General features: G+C 33.3%; 1 protein-coding gene and 1 long non-coding RNA gene across 2 annotated transcripts; one reads left to right on the forward strand and one right to left on the reverse strand.

Moving 5' to 3' along the window:
* The first annotated feature begins 913 nt into the window (after positions 1-913).
* On the forward strand, positions 914-13,879 carry LOC130933644 (uncharacterized). The gene is made up of 3 exons (XM_057863268.1): positions 914-1,002; positions 12,958-13,281; positions 13,832-13,879. Exons 1-3 carry the CDS (start codon positions 914-916, stop codon positions 13,860-13,862), a joined length of 444 nt encoding a protein of 147 aa, XP_057719251.1. The 3' UTR covers positions 13,863-13,879.
* A 1,985-nt stretch (positions 13,880-15,864) lies between these two features.
* Positions 15,865-16,896, reverse strand: LOC130936548 (uncharacterized). The gene is made up of 4 exons (XR_009068125.1): positions 16,854-16,896; positions 16,603-16,651; positions 16,256-16,333; positions 15,865-16,137 (listed from the first exon to the last, which is right to left on the reverse strand). It is a non-coding gene; the product is annotated as an uncharacterized LOC130936548 (long non-coding RNA).
* Positions 16,897-22,047: the final 5,151 nt, after the last annotated feature.

Genomic DNA, 22,047 nt, shown 5'->3' on the forward strand with positions numbered 1-22,047 from the left:
CTTCCCTGTTTTTTCAGCTAAACTACACTAACATTGTTAGTTTGTTACAGAAGTGTTTGGATAAAGTCTCTGATACCAGATAAATAGATACAGCTACAAATACACACACAAAAAAACATAAATATAAAGATACATAACATATGTTTAGTGATAATATATAAAATACAGTACGATACAAATACACACAGAAATATAAATATAAAGATATATAAACTGCATTTAGTGATAATATATAAGACATAATAATATAAATTAAATATTAATTTTATTCTTTTTAAAATAACCTATACCTCATTATTACTACTATTACCATTATTATCATCACTACCGTTATTTTTTGTCATCACTACCATTGAAATTTTGATAATCAACCCAAATTATCGCAAGGTGTAACAGATCCTATTCTTAACCAAAACAAATAAAACAAGAAAAAACTGATGATAATAATAATAAAAGTACTTTCTTTCATGTTATAAAGTGATCTTAACCACCTAATTGATGTCGAGCACTCTAAAAAAGAACAATCATTCACCACAAAAATATTGAAATACAGAAATTTAATACCTTTCTTTTTTGTTATCTCCCGTATCATAATTATCTGTGTCACTTCACTTTTAAGATCATCGAAATCTGATCTCCTTTATGCCTTTTCTTTTTTAAACAAAGAAAAACAATTAAAACAAAAATTGAGAAAGAAAAAAAGGTGAGAGAGAGGGATGGAGTTTGAGCCGACGAGGTGGAAGGACAAAGTGGGAACATCGCGGAGTTGGGAACGCGACAACGAAGGTTGAGCCAGTTCCGCCATCCTTCTTGTGCTTGGCGACTGAGTTCATAGATCTAGACCATGGTGAAATTAGATCTGGACAACAGTTGAGCAAAACGACCACGCGGAGTAGCAAAGCAAGACGACCTGATGGCGGCAGGGCAGGAGTTGAACAGAGTCACCGGAGCAATGATGTTGGCGAAGGAAGAGGGCGAAGGGCGCAGTGCGGTGATAACGCAGTGAGTGGGCCGGCTGAAACGGACAGTAGCGAGGCCGCAATGGAGGTGGTCGGAGGTGGTTGGCTGGGACGCTAGGTGCAAAGACGAGGGAGAGAACGCAGAAGGGGTGGGGTTTCGCGATGAGGGTGAGGGTGAGCTATTGATTCGAAAGCGGCGCTTGTGTGTGGGAAGAGTAGTTAGGGTTTCTAGTTTATATATATATATATATATATATATATATATATATATATATATATATATATAGTGGTGAAATGACTAAAATACCAAATTAAAAAATAAATTATTAAGGGTGTTTAAGTAATTTAATATATTCGGGGATTGTGGGAAATACGGGGACGGGGATCCCCGTTCGGGTCCCCGCATCTGCTTCCGGGAAATTTTGTCCCCCATCTCCGTTACCGCAGGGAAAATTTCCTGCCATCGGGGCCCATTCGGGACGGTTCCGGCGGAGATCCCCGCCTCTTAGGAATTTTTGACACCGCTACTTGTATCAATGTCCCGTCTTTATAAACAAATGCAATCATAATTACTACAAGCGTGTGAAACCATATTTACTCACAACCCACACGCCCTGTTAGTGTTAAGGTGCGTCCCTCTGCGTGCTTCCCTGCTTTTTTTTTTTCAGCTAAACTACACTAACATTGTTATAGTAGCATTTGGATAGAGTCTCTAATACTAGATACATAAACAAAGACACAATTAGTCAAGTACACACAAAAATAAATATAAAGAAACATAAAGTATGTTTAGTGATAATATATGAAATACAATACAGATATAAATATACAAAGAAATATAAATATAAAGATACATAAAATGTGTTTAGTGATAATATATAAGATACAATGATATAAATTAGATATTAATTTTACTCTCTTTAAAATAACCTATACCTCATTATTACTATCATTATTATTACTACTACTGTTACTTTTCACCATCGCTACCATTGATATTTTCATAATCAACCTAAATCATCACAAGGTGTAATAGATCCTATTCTTAACCAAAACAGATAAAACAAGAAAAATTTGAGGATAATAATAAGAAAGTACTTCATTTCATGTTATAAAGTAATCTTAACCACCTAATTGATGTCAAACACTCTCAAAAAGAACAATCATTCACCACAAAAATAATAAAATGCAAAAATTTAATACCTTTCTTTTTTTTGTTATCTCCCATATTATAATTATCCGTGTCACCTCACCTTTAAGATCATCGAAACCGGATCTTCTTTATGCCTTTTTTTAAACAAAGGAAAACAATTAAAACAAAAATTGAGAAGAAACACATAATAATAAAAAATATAATTATGAAACCATTAATAAGAATAATGAAAGAAAAACTAAAAAATAAGGTATACTTCTTGTTAGTGTCTTTGTGTCATTTCTATCAGAATGGACATAAAATACACTAATTTAATGTCTCTAGACACAATATTTCTATCCATATCTCATCTGTCAAATATGATTTTGTGTTTTTATCCCTGTATCAATGTCCAATCTCTATAAACAAATGCAGCCATAATTACTACAAGCATGTGAAACCATATTTACTCATAACCCACACGCTCTGTTAAGGCGCGTCCTTCCGCGTGCTTTCCTATTTTATTTTTTAGCTAAATTACACTAACATTGTTACAACAGCATTTGGATAGTGTCTCTGATACTAGATACATAGACAGAGACACAAGTAGTCAAGTACACACATAAGAAAAAATAAATATAAAGATACATAAAATATGTCTAGCGATAATATATGAAATACAATACAGATACAAACACACAGAGAAATATAAATATAAAGATACATAAAATGTGTTTAGTGATAATATATAAGATATAATGATATAAATTAAATATTAATTTTATCCTCTTCAAAATAACATATACTTCAACACTACTACCACTATCATTATCGTTACTTTTTGCCATTACTACCATTGATATTTTCATAATCAATCCAAATTATCGTAAGGTGTAACAGATCCTATTCTTAACCAAAACAAATAAAACAAGAAAAAAATAATGATATTAATAAAAGTACTTCATTTCCTGTTATAAGGTGATTTTAACCACCTAATTGATGTCGAGCACTCTTCAAAAGAACTTTCATTCACCACAAAAATAATAAAATGCAAAAATTTAATACCTTTCTTTTTTTTTTTGTTATCTCCCATATCATAATTATCCGTGTCATCTCCCATTTGAGATCATCGAAATATGATTTTCTTCATGCCTTTTCTTTTTAAACAAAGGAAAACAATTGAAACAGAAATTGAGAAAGAAAAAAAAAGGTGAGAGGGAGGGATCATGGAGTTTGAGATGACGAGGTGGAAGGGCAAAATAGAGACAGCGCAGAGTTGGGAACGCAACAACAAAGGTCGAGCCTATCCCGCCATTCTCCTTGTGCTTGACGACTGAGTTCATAGATCTAGACCACGATGAATTCAGATCCAGACAACAGTTGAGCAGAACAACAGATCTAGATGAGTGAAACAGGGATGGAGAAGAGAAGAGGAAGCAGTGGCGGCAGTAAAGGAAGCAGAAGAGAAGGTAGAGAGGAAGAGAATAAAGTGATAAAAGTGAAGATAGGGACAAAATAGATAATTTCAAAAATAATTAGAAATACAAAAGTCAAATTTTGTGTCTTAAACTCTCAGTGTCTCAACTTTAAGAAAGGATACTAAAAATATATATTTTGTGTGTATCTGTATATTAACGTATCTATCAAAATATGTGTTTCAATAAATATATATTATAGTGTTCATATCTAAGTGTCTATGTCTCTTTAATTAAATGTTGCCTTCATTTCCTCTTAAGTACTTATAGGCTGTATTTGTTTTTGAGAATAAGACAAGACAAGACACTATGAACAAGACACAAAAGATAGAGACACAAAATTTTATGTTCTTGTATATTCTACTTGGTGATAAACTAAAACAAATTAGAAAAATCTAATTTATTCTTTTTTTCATTAAAAAAATTGAGAAGAAACATATAATAATAAAAAATAAAATTATGAAAAATTAATAAGAATCATGAAAGAAAAAATAAGTTATATCTCTTGTTACTGTCTCTGTATCTTTCCTGTCAGGATAGATACAAAATACACTAATTCAATGTCTCTAGACACAACATTTCTATCTATATTTTATCTGTCAAATATGATTTTGTGTTTTTGCATCCCTGTCTCAGTGTTCTATCCCCAGGAACGGACCTAGAGGGGGGCGAGTAGTGGCCGCGGCCTCACAAAATTTTAAAAAGCTATAATTATACATGAGATATGTGTTTAAAAAATAAAAATATTATGTAATTTAATAATTTTATATGTATTATTTTTTATTATACAGTAGATTTATGTCTTAATTATTTAATTCACTAATATTTTTTACTTAACTAATTTAATATCATACCCTCAAGTCTTTGTACTTTTTAAATTAGTTTTAATATAATAATCTCTATATTTATTTTTAAAAAATCATTTATTTTTTTATATTAACATATTTAACATTTATATTATTATACTAATAATGACTTACATAGTTATATTTTAATAATCACATTATATACTTTAGATATTTTTTTCTTGTAAAAAATTTTTATTTTTCTTCTAAATTTACGATGTTAAAAAAAATTTATAAAGATATCTTATATCTTGTATTCTATAAGGGTATTATATCTTTCAAACAATTTATAATTTATAATTTATTTTCAAATTTTTTAAAATTTTTGAAAGAATTAATTTTAATTAATAAGATATGTGATCATTTTTAACTAATTAAACACGCTATAACTTATTGGTATTTTATAATGTACTATTGATATTGTTATATTTCTTTTATGTAATATTAAATTTAAATTATGAAAAAATTATAATTATATATATATATATTGATAAATCTTTTAAAAAATTAACTCTAATAACTATATGTTAATTATTTTTATAGAATGAAAAAAATATCTAAAATTCGGCGCCTCCATATTAAAATTTCTGGATCCGTCCCTACCCATTCCTATAAATAAACGCAGCCATAATTACTACAAGCATATAAAACCATATTTACTCACAATCCACATGCTCTGTTAAAGCGCATCCCTCCGCGTGCTTCCCTGATTTTTTTTTCCAGTTAAACTACACTAACATTGTTACAACAGCATTTGGATAGGGTCTCTGGTACTAGATAGATAGACATAGACATAAGTACACAAAAAAAAACATAAATATAAAGATACATAAAATATGTTTAGCGATAATATATGAAATACAATACAAATACAATTACACAAAGAAATATAAATATAAAGATACATAAAATGTGTTTAGTGATAATATATAATATATAATGTTATAAATTAAATATGAATTTTGTCCTCTTCAAAATAACCTATACTTCATCACTACTACCACTATCATTAGCGTTACTTTTCGCCATTACTACCATTGATATTTTCATAATCAATCCAAGTCATTGCAAGGGTAACAGACCATATTTTTAACCAGAACAAATAAAACAAGAAAAACTGATGATATTAATAGAAGTACTTCATTTTTTGTTATAAAGTGATCTTAACCACCTAATTGATGTCGAGCACTCTCAAAAAGAACAATCATTTACCACCAAAATAATAAAATGCAAAAGTTTAATACATTTCTTTTCTTGTTATCTCCTATATCATAATTATTTGTTACCTCACCTTTGAGATCATCGAAATCTTATCTCTTTCATGCCTTTTCTTGTTTAAACAAAGAAAAACAATTGAAACAGAAATTGAGAAAGAAAAAAAAAACAAAGGTGAGAGGGAGGGATGGAGTTTGAGCCGACGAGGTGAAAGGGTAAAGTGGAGACAACACAGAGTTAGGAACGCGACAACGAAGGTCGAGCCAGTCCCGCCATCCTCCTTGTGATCGACGATTGGGTTCATAGATCTAAACCACGAGTGAAATCAGATTCAGACAACAGTTGAGCATAACGATAGATCTAGACGAGTGAAACAGGGATGGAGAAGAGAAGAGGAAGCAATGGCGGCAGTAGAGGAAGCAAGAGAGAAGGTAGAGAGGGAGGGCATAAAGTGATAAAAGTGAAGATAAGGACAAAATAGATAATTCCAAAAATAATTAGAAATACAAAAGTCAAATTTTATGTCTTAAACTGTCAGTGTTTCAACTTTAAAAAAGGATACTAAAAGTATATATTTTGTATGTATTTGTATATTACCGTATCTATCAAAATTTGTGTTTCAATAAATATATATTATCGTGTTCGTATCTAAGTGTCTATGTCTCTTTAATTAAATGTTGCCTTCATTCCTTCTTAAGTACTTATAGGCTGCATTTGTTTCTGAGAATAAGACAAGACAAGACACTAAAAACAAGACACAAAAGATAGAGACACAAAATTTTGTGTTCTTCTATTCTATTTTGTGATAAACTAGAACATATTAGAAAAATCTAATTTATTCTTATTTTTTTTCATTCAAAAAATTTGAGAAGAAACATATAAGAATAAAAATAAAATTATGAAAAATTAATAAAAATAATGAAAGAAAAAATAAGTTATATCTCTTATTAGTGTCTTTGTGTCCTTCTTGTCCGGATGGATACAAAATACACTAATTCAATGTCTCTAGACACAACATTTCTATCTATATCTCATCTGTCAAATACAATTTTGTGTTTATGTATTCCTGTCTCAGTATCTCGTCCCTATAAATAATCGCAGCCATAATTACTACAAGCATGTGAAACCATATTTACTCACAACCCACATGCTCTATTAAGGCGCATCCCTTCGCATGCTTCCCTATTTTTTTTCAGCTAAATTATACTAACATTGTTACACAACAGTGTTTGGATAGGGTCTGTGATACTAGATAGATAGACACAGACATAAGTACACACAAAAAACACATAAATATAAAGATAAATAAAATATGTTTAGTGATAATATATGAAATACAGTACAAATATAAATACACAAAGAAATATAAATATAAAGATACATAAAATGTGTTTAGTGATAATATATAATATACAATAATATAAATTAAATATTAATTTTATCCTCTTCAAAATAACCTATACTTCATCACTATTATCACTATCATTACCGGTACTTTTCGCCATTACTACCATTGATATTTTCATAATCAATCCAAGTCATCGCAAGGTGTAACAGACCATATTCTTAACCAAAATAAATAAAATGAAAAAACTGATGATAATAATAATAAAAGTACTTCATTTCCTGTTATAAAGTGATTTTAACCACCTAATTTATGTCGAGCACTCTCAAAAGGAACAATCATTCACCACAAAAATAATAAAAATGCAAAAATTTAATACCTTTCTTTTCTTGTTATCTCCCATATCATAATTATCTGTGTCACGTCACCTTTAAGATCATCGAAATCTGATCTCTTTCATGCCTTTTATTTTTTTAACAAAGAAAAATAATTGAAACATAAATTGAGAAAGAAAAAAAAACAAAGGTGAGAGCGAGGGATGGAGTTTGAGCGGACGAGGTGGAAGAACAAAGTGGAGACAGCGCAGAGTTAGGAATGCGACAATGAAGGTTGAGTCAGTCCCGCCATCCTCTTTGTGCTTGACAACTGAGTCCATAGATCTAGACCACAGTGAAATCAGATTTGGACAACAGTTGAACAGAACGACAGATATAGACGAGTGAAACAAGGATGGAAAAGATTATACTATATGCAATAAATTTGTATACTCTTCCTTTTCTGTATTTTTTTTATAGCATACAAATTTTTGAAATATAGCACAACAAATTTTACACATAACACAAATTTATCAATATAGTATACAAATTTTTTGCATATAGCATACAAATTTTTACTGCGAATGTATTTTCTTTGTTGGGTGAGTGAGTATATAGTCTTCCAAAATTTTTTATGGTGCATATCAAAATTTCTATATTATGCACCAAGATTTTTGTGATGTACACTAAACTGTATGTGTTGTGCGTATTTCATTAATATAATATACAATTTTTTGCATATAGAATACAAATTTTTTCATATATGACACAAATTTTTGCTACGAATGTATTTTGTTAGTTGGGTGAATCAATGTTTTGGATATATAATCTTCTAAAAATTTATGTGTTGTGCATATTTTATTAGTATAGTATACAAATTTTTGTGTTATAGTTTTCTGAATATTTTTAAGAGAAGAAGATGAAAATAACGAAGACGATGATGATGATAATAAAAGAGGATGAAGTGAAAAAGAAAAAGAAGAAATTAAACAACAACATCATCAACATCATTAACAACAATAATAAGACAACAGTGATGATAGCGACGATGACGGACGACAGCGAGGATGGCGGGCGACAACGACAATAGGAAGTAGTAGAAGTAGTAGAAGTAGTGCCCTTATGATTGGGAGAATTTAGTTAAAAACTTGATTTAATTATAAAATAAAATGCATGCTTGAATTTATAAAATATGACTAGGTGTTGTAATTATTAACTTTGTTAGTTATGCTTTTTTTACATTAATATGTACCTAAATTTAATGATCCTGCATTTGGTTTCACTAAACAAATTAAATATGAATGAACACACGAAGGTGAAAGTTTTAGTCATGTTTTCTCTCACAAGGTTATGATTTTTGCTAATTTTGTGAACCGGATAGGTTTGAGAATAAACTATATTTAGGGCTAACAGAGAAAAAGAATCAAGACATGTCGTCAATGCCAACTATAAATATGGTCAGATCAACGAATAAGAAAGAATCAAATAATATTGAAAAGCATATAGAAATAATAATAGAATGCTCTAATTGCTTAAATTTGTTTATTTGATGTTTAAAGTACAAACCTTGGTAAATTACTTATTACTATAGCTCTCCCTTCATTTCTATTTTTTATTATTTTCTTCTATATACTGTTTCTGTTGGTGACTTCTTGTATATATATAATTATTGGTTAAGGAACCATTGAAAGTTACTTGTGACCAACTCACTTCATTAATGGATTGGAATTTGAAAAAGATATATTGACACATAAGTTTTTATTGGTGGCAAATTAATAAAATCTTTGATGTTGAACATCTAAAATATTTAAGTACCAAATCCCACTTCAGGGCAGAGGAAAGGTGTTTGGAACTTTGGCTAGACATGGCAACAAAGGTCCCGAACCACCTTAAAAATCTGCTTACATATTTCGGACTTTTCAAGCATTCAATACATTATTGATTACTATAAAAGTAGAAAAAAAATATTGTATGTAGATTACAAATGAGCTATTAAATTGACTATTATGTACATATACATATATTATTTGACTAATTATATATTTTGTATTTTAATGTACATTCTATATCAGCAGTTGATTTGATGTTTCATCTTTTGTGTAACAGGGTTGAATATAAAGTTTATGACATCGATCCGACAATTTACTTAATAACGATTTTTTAACAATTGTGCGTGTTGGTAAAAATTCTGCTCAATCTAAAATAATTTTCTAGTTTTATAGTTACATACTGTTTCGAACCTAGCGTATGGATTCTTAACGAGCCCAATACAACTGGTCTAAAAATATTCCTGCTATCCCAATGGCTCGGGATCATCTCTACCTCCTAACCACTTTTCGAATTATAAGAGGTAAAACTCTTTATCTCAAAGATAAGATAACCTACACCATCTATAAAAGGGGAGTTACATCACTCTCCCAGGTATGATCATTCTACCTTAACACTTATTTCCTACCTCTCTAGCTCTCTGACTTAGGTGTCAGAATGCCTTTACAGATACCACCCCTACTCTGAGAATTCTGTCTTGCCATCTTGTCAGACCAACGGGTACCCAATTCCTCTTCACCTAAAGAAGCACTTTTTGAACCTTCACATACCGACGTGAACATTGGCACCATCTGTGGGGACCATAAAAATCTTAGTAGCATGACAGACGTTCGTGAGGAACAACCCAACCAAAACTCAGAACCTAACCCTCATCGACTGCCTGATCAACCTCCTCAGAACCACAGCGACCCCCTAGGCTGGCTAGCGTGGTCCATAACCACGCACTGCGCAGTCAACCGAGATAGTAGTCTTGAGAAGAAAATTACCGGTCTAACAGAAGCAGACCATTCAGCGGCCGAGTAGAAGATATAAACCGCATAATCCATGAGTTTGGCCATTGAGTTCAAACTCTGGAAGGTAGGATTGCCACAAACAAACGCTACCAACCAGAGCACATTGGCAAAGCGATCTCTCGAACCGTCTCTATAAGGGAGCACAGAACAAGAATCCCAGATCGATGTCACGAGAGGCGTAGGAATTGCAGTTGATCTTGAGATCCAGAACCAGAATGAGACTTAGAGAAGTTACAAATAGGACAATCCAGAAAGAAAGTCACTTACATCAACAAGAATTGGTAACTTATCTTTTAACATTTTTTATATATTTTTTTTCATTTTCGCTTTTAAAGGCACTCTTTCCTACCCAAAGCAGCGAAAATTTTAACGAGGTCCTCACCTTGTAAACATTCTCCATTTAAGTAAAGTTTTCCTTTTTTTATGAGTAAATTCAAAACGTTAAACGGAATTTGACAAAACGGCTACCCCGGAGATTGATCACCTCCGAGACCAACGAAACGGATATCCAAAGTTAATAAAACTAAAATATCAAAACGGCCCACTAAGAAGCCCAAAAATTTTTAAAACACAAAGTAACGTTTTGCTTTTCCACGCGAGATTCACGATCTCCTGATCCAAGGAGAGCCGAACTCAATCAATGTAAAGACTAAGCAAGCTTACCCTCACACTTTGGGGGCAACTGTTCCTAACCTAGCGTTCGGATTCTTAACGAGTCCAATACAACCAGCCCAAAAATATCCCTACCATTTTAATAGTCTGGAATCGTCTCTACGTCCTAACCATTTTTCGAATTATAAGAAATGGGACTTCTTATCTCAAAGATAAGATAGCCTCCACCATCTATAGAAAGGGAGTCCCATCTCTCTCATATGTATGATTATTCTACCGTAACACTTATTCCCTATCTTTTTAGTTCTCTGACTTTAGCGTCAGAATATCTTTACAGGTACCACCCCGCTTTGAGAATTCTATTTTGTCATCTTGTCGGACCAATGGTTATTTGATCTCTCTTCCGTCTTTACATAAAGAAGCACTTTTTGAACTTTCAGGTACCGACTTGAATACATACAAAATAAAAATTAACTAGTGAACTATTTTTTTTTTGCTAATACTGATTAATTATAAAACTTATTTTTATCTTAAACTTAAAATATAAATAAATAATTAATTAATAATTAATAATTAATTAAAAGTTAATTTTTTAAAAGCATTTGAAATGGCTTGGTTCTTTGTTTGTCATTTTTTTTTAAATTAACACTAAAAATCGATTAAGTATACTGGGTATCATTGAGAATAGGAATAATATGAGTTTTTTAGGAGGGATGCTAAAATTTTAAACACTACTTATTTGTTACACGTGACTAGTCGTATATCAACAGAAGTTGGACTATCAAAGAGAAAAAAAAATGGGAATAAAGCCATATAGGTGATGATATTGCAACAGAAGTTGGCGTTATTAATGTTTTTGTTTTCTTGTTTTGTTCTAAATTTATGTAATTTTATTTTGTTTATATCATAATACTTTATGACATATTATTCTTAAGTTTAATTTTAATGTATTGACAGTCGTGCAATTACAACTATTTTTTTAGATAATTATTTACACAATTAATATAAAAATAAATAATTTTTATTAATAAAACGTGATTAAATGTACGTATAAAATGGTTATACATTGAACAGTACATCAAAATAAAAAGATTACCGATTGAAAATGGAAAAGAAGAGAGCTAAGGGTGGTTAAAACTTAAAAGTTAAAAGTTCATGCTACCCACGTTGACCATATGATAAAAAGGAGCAAGACAATGAAGGAATATTATTCACATGATGAGTGGGGTAGCCATTGATGCCAATATTGGGAGCCTTTAATTTGAAGTTGAAAGCGATGCGAATTCCAACGATTTTCATTTTGCCACATTTACAAGTGAACCCAATAAAACGTTGGTTGGAATATACATGTTATTACTCTTTCGAAGCAAATGGCCAGACAAAAGAATATGCCATCATCCCATTTCCAATTATTCCATCCAACCTACGGATTAAGAAAACTAATAATATTGATATTGGCACAAAAAGATAGAGTAACACCATTAATAATCCAAGACTTAGCTTTACTGTGTGACACGTGTGCATATATTTCACCATTTTTGGGCTAATAAAATTGACTATTGAAATTCTGTACCGTGTGGTCAAAGAAATTGCAACGGCTGATACTTTGAAAAGTAATTAATCATGTGGTATTGAATATTGATTAATCAATGTCTTGGAAGTTTTGAAATTAATTCATTTTATTCTCTCTATTTTTTTAATAATTAAAAATTTTGATTAGAAGAATAAATCCATTTTTAAAGAGATCATTTATATTTAAGGAACGAGAAAAATTCAGAACATAATTTAAGGGTATTATTGTTGGTGATTGCTACGGTACGATAATAAATTCATATGTACCGATACATTTAAAATATAGACAAATAACAATAAAACATGTGGAATTTATTTTCCACGTCAATATTTAATTTTTTCTTTTCTAAATATATAGTATATCACCATTTTTACTAAAATACCCTTTTAATTAAATAAAAATAAAAATTATTTATTTATTTAATTTTATAAAAAGACTTAAACATCCTTACTTACTTTATTTGATTAGACAAAAATATCCTTTTAAATTAATCAAATTTTAAAATTCAATTAATAATTAATCCTAATTTTATAATTTTAAATAATTAAAACAACAAAACAAAAACATATTAAAAAAACAAAAAATCAAAATTGTTCTTCATCTTCTCCAATTCTCTTTAACTCTTGATTATTGGTGCCCCCCTAAAGAAAAGCAGTTAAAGACCCAAACCAAAGCGACAAAACCCTAGCCCGGCCGCTGTCTCCGGGTTCTCAGCGCTTCCGCTTCTTCCTCTTCCCCTGTCCGAAACCAGGTAGCTCGGCACGTCGTACCCATTCTCGCTGGCTTCTCTGTTCGTGGCTTGGAGCAGTTCGCCGTCGGATCACCGCTTGCCGTCGTCTCGCCGGTTGCCGTCGTGGCAAACCTACGTCGATGACCACCTTCTCTGCGAAATTGAAGGCAACCACCTCTCCTCCGCCGCAATCGTCGGCCAAGACGGCAGTGTTTGGGCTCAGAGCTCTAATTTCCCTCAGGTTATCTTTAATACTTCTCAATTTCTCTCTCCAAAACTCTCCTTCTTTCTTAGTGCTTTGTTTTCCAGATTCATCTGTTCTTTTTTTTTCGTTAATTTTCCTCCGATTTATCAGATTTGATTTGCATGTGACATACTGACATATCCTATGGTTTTGGTGTTAATTTGATACATTCGCGCTTTAACCATAGCTGTTTAGTTGTATCAACTGGAGCTAATTGATTAATTTTTCAGTTTCTTAATGTTTCACTTGTTAAGTGCAATTTATGCTATAAATTAAAGCTTGGAGAGAGTCATTAGGAATGACTTGGAGTTTGGACTATGTGATTATCTGATATGAGATGCATTCCTTTTTATTAGTATGTAACAACATAAGATCAATCATACACTCGTTATTGTTATATATGAAATCGGATATTCACATCACTTGTGCAAGTAACATGTGGCTGGGGATTTCAAGTGTGTTTGGTTCATAGCACAAGTCAAGTGATCCTTGCAATCTGAAATAGTTTTAGTTGATCTGTTCTTGATTGGTCTTTTGTGTTGTGCAGTTCAAGCCTGAGGAAATTACTGCTATCATGAACGACTTTGCTGAGCCTTGATCGCTTGCCCCCACCGGGTTGTACCTCGGTGGCACCAAATATATGGTTATACAAGGTGAACCCGGCGCTATCATTCGAGGGAAGAAGGTACTGACTGTTTCTAATTATAGCTTGAATTTTGATTGCACAAGTTCATCAAAGAAAATACAACAATCTATGATAATGTGAATCTGCTAATCTGATTGAGTAAATTTATGATGTAATCATGGATTCAAATTGTGGTATGTGACTGCTTTAGGCCATAGCTCACAATGAATCAGCATCAGCGTAAAACTCATTGCTGCACCATGTCCATACCGTTGTTACCTTGATGCTGGTTTTGGCCATTGGTTGTTAAAATCTCAGCTTGTCCTTGTCATGCAGGGTCTTGGTGGTGTTACCATTAAGAAGACGAATCAGGCGTTGATCATCGGAATCTACGATGAGCTGATGACTCCAGGGCAGTGCAACATGATTGTTGAAAGGCTGGGTGATTATCTCATTGATACGGGTCTTTAAGTCTTCTTTGTTATTTCATGTTATCTGCTTGCTTATTTCACTGGCTCCTATACAAGGCTTCGCATCGATTTGCCAAGAGAATGCTCGATTGTAGTGTAATAATATTAATTAATGGTTATTCAAAGTCATGGGATCTGCGTCTAGGGAAGAAGTTATGGTGCTTGAGAAGTGAATGATAACTATAATCTCTGTTGTTGTGCTTTTTAGCGGGTATCTGTATACATTTTACAAGTGGTTTTAATGCTACGGGCATAGATTGGCATAACTTTCTAAAACCTTATATCTCCCATCCTTTTTCTTCTCAATTTTATCTATGCCCAAGGAATATAATGTTATTATCATCACTGATTCACGGTTCTGTTAGCATCATAGTATATTTCCTTTTACTCTTGGAAGAAATGTTACACCTAATAGTTCTCATCAATTTTGAGATTTCTAAACTGTGTTCTTGGGGTGTCAAATTATGAGTGGAAAAAATGGAAAGGGATAGAAAATAGGGACAAAGAATCTCAATCCATTGGCTATGGACTTTTGATTAAAGTCTTATGTCTGCATTGTGTCTCCATTTAAAATTTGACACATGCATAAATTTCATCTCCGTTTTCGCCAAGAATTTGGCACTCAGAAACAAATAGGATAGAAACAAATATTTGACTATCCACAAGTACCAAAATATTCATGGCTTGACGCGCACAAGTTTTCTTTAACCTCAAGAACCAGATGAATTTTTTATTAAACAGGGTTCAAATAAGATGTTCCCCTTAGGCCTTAACAACATAGTCTTACGATCCAACAATTTCCTTTGTTGAGTTTACGGAAATATACAACATAAAAGTTCACAAGGGACAATCCACATAGTACATTCTTTTAGAGACAAACAATCCCGAACATGATACTACTCATCACCATAAAAGAGGGTAAGAAATCTTTGAATATGTAGTGATACAAGTATATGTTTTCTGACGAGTTGGCATGTATAAATGGGGGAACCCCACTCTGCATAAAGTAGAAAATTGGAAATAAACCAACTGTACTTACAACATTTTTTGTATAAACTATTCACAAACCAATGACAATGCAAACTAACAAAATACAAATCCAGAAACGACCCAAAAAGTACATACCAATTCTCCACGCTGGTCTAAAGCTTCAAGATAACAGTTATACCTAAATCCAATTTGTTGAGGAGATAGCTGACGGAAAGAATAATCTCTCTTATTATAGAAGACGGTTGGATAACACTATTGCTGCTTATAGTATCCACCTTGATGAGGTGGAGGGTATGGAGATGGAACGGTATATGGAGGCCTGGGAACAGAACCAGGTTGCTGAGCCGGCGCATTATAGTATGGACCACGCCATCCAGGATATGCAGGTTGGCCATACTCTGCTGGTGCCTGCTGATGAACCTGATGGGGTTGGTATGGAGCGGCAGATGTTGGTGGAATGTGGTATGGAGGTGGAGGCTGATGCGCTACTGAACCATATGAGGGAGGGGGATGTCCGTAGGAAGAAACCGGAGGCTGCTCAGGTGGTTGATAATAAGGTGTTTGGGGACGAGGATCTGTTTGTTGTGTACTGGGTCTTTGGTTTTGGCTTCCAACTGGTGGGTAGCTACTACTAAAAGCACCTGAGTTTTTATCTTGGAAACTCAGACCAGCCACTTGTCTTTGAACATCTTCAATCATTTCTCTGCACTGGATGTTCCTTGTCATTACGAAGTCATTGCTCTACTGCTTTACATTTGTGATCGCATCCTATCGAACAGAAATTTGCATAAATAGCAAGTACTTGTTTTCAACCATATATTTAATCATACTCAAATAATTTCTTGCATAATAGAATTCAATCAACACATAGTTGATAAGTTCTAACCTGCAGAGTAACATAGAATTTTAACCCTTCATTAATGTTGTCTTTTATCTCTCGAAACTTGGCTATGGCAGCTTCAATCTGCTTATTCACGTGAAGCTGAGATATTATAAGGAAACCATGAAAAGATCAACCATCAGACAAGTAGGGTGACTACACCAAAAAAAAAAAGAAAGGGTAGCATTCTGTATGAAATAATAAGAGCCATTTCAACTATTACCACTGAAATAGAAAAGAAGGTCCATTAATTAATGCATCAGTTTAAACAATTTTCTGTTGCTGGTTAATATTCAGTTTTGTGTACATTAAAATCAGATTCAATATTGAGGAGAACAACCAAATAGATATACCTTTATAGTCTTCAAGATTGAAGAGAGCCGAGAATTCATCATTCTGAGCCTGTAAACAGAAGCAAACGGTTGTTAGAATCACATGATTGAAGATTGTTGCTTGCTCACAATAATCAATGTAGTAAGTAAAAAAGGAACCCCAGAAAATTTTGTATTAAAAAAAAAACCACCAAGACAGTTTGGGAAATATTTCTCTTAGAAAGTTCTAATATGCATCAATTCTTTTTAAGCGAGCGCACATAATGCAATACCTGGATCTGCATCAACAGTTGCTCCTGTGCCTCAATATTTGAGCTATTTCTTCACAATATGGTCATATTTTGCTATTTCCTTCTTAAAGAGATCCTCATGAGAGCCAGTGGATGTCATCAACTTTGGTAATATATCATCCTGAAGATATTTTTAGAAATACAAGCAAAGATAAATAGTACATGTTATAGATTCATGAATCACGGATTACATAGGATGGAAAAAATTCCACAAGAAGCATCCTAATCAGGTGTACCTTTCTTTTCATCTCTTTAAGCATGTCTTCAAGACCAGCCCTTTGGGCTCCAAGAGTTTCTACTTGCCTCTGAAATAGCGAGCACAAAATTTGATAAGAATTATAAACACATCTAATGCCAATGTTGTAGTCATTTTTTAAAATTATAACCCTATGAAACAATTAGAACATGTATTACTAATATTCCTTTTGTAAACTGAAATCCCTTTTCCTACTGCTAACTCTAATCAATACTCCATTGTCCCACAATATGACACAGATAGGATGAACTGAAGGACTGTAAAACAAAAATATTACTGAAATTGCCAATATAGAAAAAAATTTGTCACATATACCAGAAAATTCTAAGAGAAAAATAACAGTCATATAAATTATTGATTCAAGAACTGGTAGTGAATCTTATTCTTTGAAAATCATAATACACAATCATAAAATAACCATAACAGGACCAAAAACAGCAACTAACCAGGCTCTGCTTGAGAGATCCCACAATAGCATCTTCATTTTGATCTAAAGACATAATCGGCCTTGCCAAGGTTGGAAGTGCGGATTCAATCTGGTAAAGTGCATAGGAAGTTCAATGACTGAGCAACATGTCCTAGCCACACCAAGAGCCAAATGAATCATAACAAATAGTACAACAATTTACCGGGCGGGCATCAAGGATTGACATGAATGCCGAATTTTCTCTAACCGAACGCTCAGGGTTTAGGGTTGGGTTTTTGAGTTCTATACTTCTTTCCAAGTTTTCAGAGGGAGAAAGGGCCAAAGCGTATCTATCGAAGAGGGGTTTTTGATTTCTGAATCTGTTTTTTTTTTTTTAATGAAGAAATAAAAACGACGGCGTTTGGAGGCCTTTCGTTTTGAACCGGTAACACTCCAAAAGCCGGGCTGGTCTAACAACTGTTAATTACTGGCATAGGGCTGGTCTAACAATTGTTATTTTATACTTGTAAATAAGGTTCTAAAAACCGGACCGATTATCAAATTGCTCTAGTTACTGGTTTATTGGTTTATTGATCCAACCGGTCCAACCGATAATTCAACCGAAAAAATCGCTATAGAATAAAATAATAAATAAATTATAAATAAACATCTTAAAATATCTTCCAAATTTAAAACACTACACAAAAAATCATCAACCAAATTCATATGATCTTATCAAAATACAAACTCAAAAGTTAAATAGTAAAAAGAAATATCTAAATATTAAATTTTGACTTTGAGGGTTAACAGGATCACTTAACAGTTAACACTTCAGATTCTAATTTAAAAATGTCAGGAGATAAAGGATTATCAATTTCAAAAGAATGTTGAGATAGAAAATGTTGATCATTCTATGGTATTATGCTAACTGAACATGAACCTGAACCTTACAAGATGACCTTTTCGGTTTAATCTTAGGCAGCGTTGCGTTCATCTATTGTAAAAGAGCTCTCTTAGCAACAGATTCTTCTTGCTGAGCAAGCCATAAATGGGATCTAGTGTTGTTTCCAAGTTGAGGTATCAACATAACAAGTAGTCATTGAATAAGAAAGCATAACATATCACCAACTACCTATACACTTTGGCATTTATCTTTATGAACTGATCTATACCTTTTATTTAAAAAAAAATTGTATCTAGTACTATTCTAATACGTGAAAGTTGGTGCTAGATTTTTTTACCTGTCAACAAAAACAACACACATTGGTATCTGCTTGTTTTTTATTTGTGCAATCATCAAACAATTCTGCTAGACTCCCTACCGATTGCTACAGATAAAGAGCAAAAGAGATCGAGTATGGTACAAGGATGTGACTTGCGTTGGATTTGATTCTAAGGCCCCACAACTTGATGCTGCGTAATGTCATTGAATCTGCTACTAGGAATTACAATAAGTATAAACAAAATGAGTCAAACAAAAATTAAATAATTGTAATTGTCATGTAGTCATGTTTAGTTTATATTAACTACTAAGACTTGTTAGTTTCATCTCTTTTACTTAAAAAATTATTATGCACTATATTTTTTATGGACTCTTGTTGAAAATTAATGTTTCTGTCTTTCGTTCGATTTTAGTTGAATTTAGATGAAGCTTAATTTTCACTCTATCATTTAGATTCATTGAACCACTTCTGTATTGTAAGTTGAATTGAAAATTTGATACTAAAATATATTAAGCATTTTAAAATAAAAACAACAGGAGAGAATGGTTATAATCTATCTTCTGAAAATCGGTTCGGACCGGCCGGTTGAACTAGTTGAACCTTGAACCGCTACAAAAAACAACTCGAACAAATGTTAAAACCCCAATTTCAAAAACCGCAATTGAACCGTCGAACCGGCAAAGAACTGGTCGGTCGAATCGAACCGTCACCTGGCCAGATTTTTGGAATAAGGAAAAAACGCAGTTCTGAAAATGGTTCGAATCGACTAGTCGAACCGGTCAAATCGTGAACCGAGGGAAAAAGCGGTTCGGACCAAGATTTTGAAAACCAGTTCGAACTGTGAACCAGTATAAAAAACGAATCGGTCATATATCAAAACCGAAAGATTCAGAAACCGTCGTTGGACCTCGAATCAGTCGAGAATCGGTCAGTCGAACCGAATCAAGACCCGACCGATTTTCTAAAATTTTCTCAAAATGGTGTCGTTGGTTAGAGGAACGTAACCATGGTTCTAAAAACCGAACCGGACCGATCGGTTCAACCAAAATAACCGAAATCCGATTATCTAACCGGTTCGAATAAAATTAGAAACCGCTTGACAAAAAACCAATAAAAACCGATCGAACGACGGTTAACCGATAAACTGACAGAACCGTCCGATTTTTTAGCGGATTTTTGGTTTGAAAGTAATACTCCTAAACTGCGTTTCTCTTTAAAAAAAAAAAAGAAAAGAAGAAAAAAGAAGGAAAGGCTAAACTAAACTAAACGAAGCTGCTGAACCCTAAATTAGTCACCTCCCTCTCTACCTATTTTTCATCCCTCTTCTCACCGCTCCTCTCTTTCGGCGACCCACCGTCCGGCGACCCACCGTCCGGCAAGCTGACCACCATTCTTACCTTCCCTCTTCTCTTCTCGCCTCTCCTCTTCCCTTCGAACGCTTCTGCCCCCCCAGCTCTCGTCACTGCCACAGAGAGAAGCTGAATCTCTCTGCTCTGCATCGTTCCGCCGTTCGCGCCGCTCTATGCGCCGCCGCGAGCTCAGCCGGCCACCACCAACTCTGGGCGGCACTACTTCTGCTCTTCTTCCCCTTTCCATTTCCCAGTCTGTCTCTACTACATTCCAGGTCCCTGCCTCATCCCTGCTTCCTGCTCTATTTCTTTACTTTCTTTTATTAATTCTGTTGTTATTTTTAGTTAGATTGCTGATTAATTCTGTTTGTTAGGATAGATAGATATATATGCTGTTAGGTAGCTAGGTTGTGGTTAGAGGATTCTAGGCCTGATAATTGCTCCTTTCTTGATTATCCAACATGGCTTAATACTGCTTGTTTGCTGAATGATGTTGGTGTGATCATTACTGTGCTGTTTCTGTTTCATGTGACCTGATTCTACCTGCTGCCCTGCTGAACTGTACTTGTGAAATTAAGTTTGATGCTGCCTCTGTACATGCAATCCATGCTTTTCTCATGTTAATTGCAATTTTTGGATTCATGTGCTTATATTTTATCTTATTTATTTATTAGCTCTGAGGGATATTTCTTTGCATTTTGATCATTCCCTCTTGATGTGGGAGTTCTAGTGCAAGTGGGGTTTTCCCTTTTTTCTGGGATTTTGAAGTGGAAGTGGGAGTTCGAGTGATTTGGATTATACCCGAGAGAAGGGGCTGGTTGATGCAGCTTTTGTTTAAATAATTAAAAGTTCATTTATGCTCAGTTTTGAATATGCTGCCTGATCAGGGAAAAAAGGTAAAGTTACTCAGCTCATATGTGTGTCTTTCACTAATCTATTATGTTTCACTCAGTAAATCACTATTGATGTCTTTGTTATTTATGGTTATCTTTCAGCAGTTTGTTGAACTACAATTCCCAAATTCACATATTTTTTGTTTATTAGGCAGTCAATGACAAGCAAAATGAAGCCATCACAGCTGCATCTAATGAGTTGGCCAAAAGAAAAAAACGATCTTGAAGAAAATTTAAAACTTTCACATGATTTAAAAGTAAGTATAGTTTCATAATGATCTTAGGCTTTCTATTTCTTGTATTTGTAATTTTCTTGTTCTGATACTTACTGGAAACTATTTAACTGGGTTGATGGATTCTCACGCTCATACATAGCTGCTGCCTCTTCAGAAGTTGTTAATACAAAATACTGACTTCATGTGTTGTTGGGCTTATTGAATGCCTGAAATAATGATTGCTTAACTTACACTTAGAAGTTCACATTTTTCTTGGGTTGGGAATGGTTCTTATATGTGGCATTTCATGCATTTTCTTAGAGTATAGTCTTGATCTAAAAGTAATATTAGAGTGCCCACTAAACTCTAGTTGCTGCCTTGCTTCGATGAATTCATAACTCTTAATTCCATTGATAAATTCTTGGTTTCTGATTGATTATGTCACTCATGGAAGGTCTAGGCGCAGCATGGAATGTTGCTAATGTGACAAAAGGATCAACTGGGGTGATATTTGGTCTCGGAACTGTTGGCCTTTCTGTAAGTGCAGCGAACAACTCTGTCTATCTTAACTTTTCAGTTCTCAATTGATTACTAATTATCATTTCCAAACTACAAGATAATTTATGAATTCTCCTTTAATTAGGTTGCACAAGGTGCAAAACTAAGGGGAGCATCTCGAATAATTGGCGTGGATAAGAATCCACATAAGTGTGAAAAAGGTGCCAAAATCAGTCCTGAAATCGATCTGAATATTGTTTTTTCACCTAGCACAATCCTTGGTTCATTATTTGTTATTGTGTTTGTTGTTGCCACAGCAAAAGCTTTTGGATTTAC

The sequence above is a fragment of the Arachis stenosperma genome, chromosome 6 (genome assembly GCF_014773155.1).
Source record: "Arachis stenosperma cultivar V10309 chromosome 6, arast.V10309.gnm1.PFL2, whole genome shotgun sequence".
In the NCBI taxonomy this organism is placed as follows: Eukaryota; Viridiplantae; Streptophyta; class Magnoliopsida; order Fabales; family Fabaceae; genus Arachis; species Arachis stenosperma.

What these genes read in the sequence shown, in the direction of transcription:
- LOC130933644 (XM_057863268.1), top strand. Translation starts at nt 914, where the DNA reads ATGGCGGCAGGGCAGGAGTTGAACAGAGTCACCGGAGCAATGATGTTG. An exon ending in CGCAGTGCGGTGATAACGCA is followed by an intron (nt 1,003 to 12,957) that starts GTGAGTGGGCCG and finishes GCCCCCCTAAAG; the next exon opens with AAAAGCAGTTAAAGACCCAA. An exon ending in AGAGCTCTAATTTCCCTCAG is followed by an intron (nt 13,282 to 13,831) that starts GTTATCTTTAAT and finishes TGTGTTGTGCAG; the next exon opens with TTCAAGCCTGAGGAAATTAC.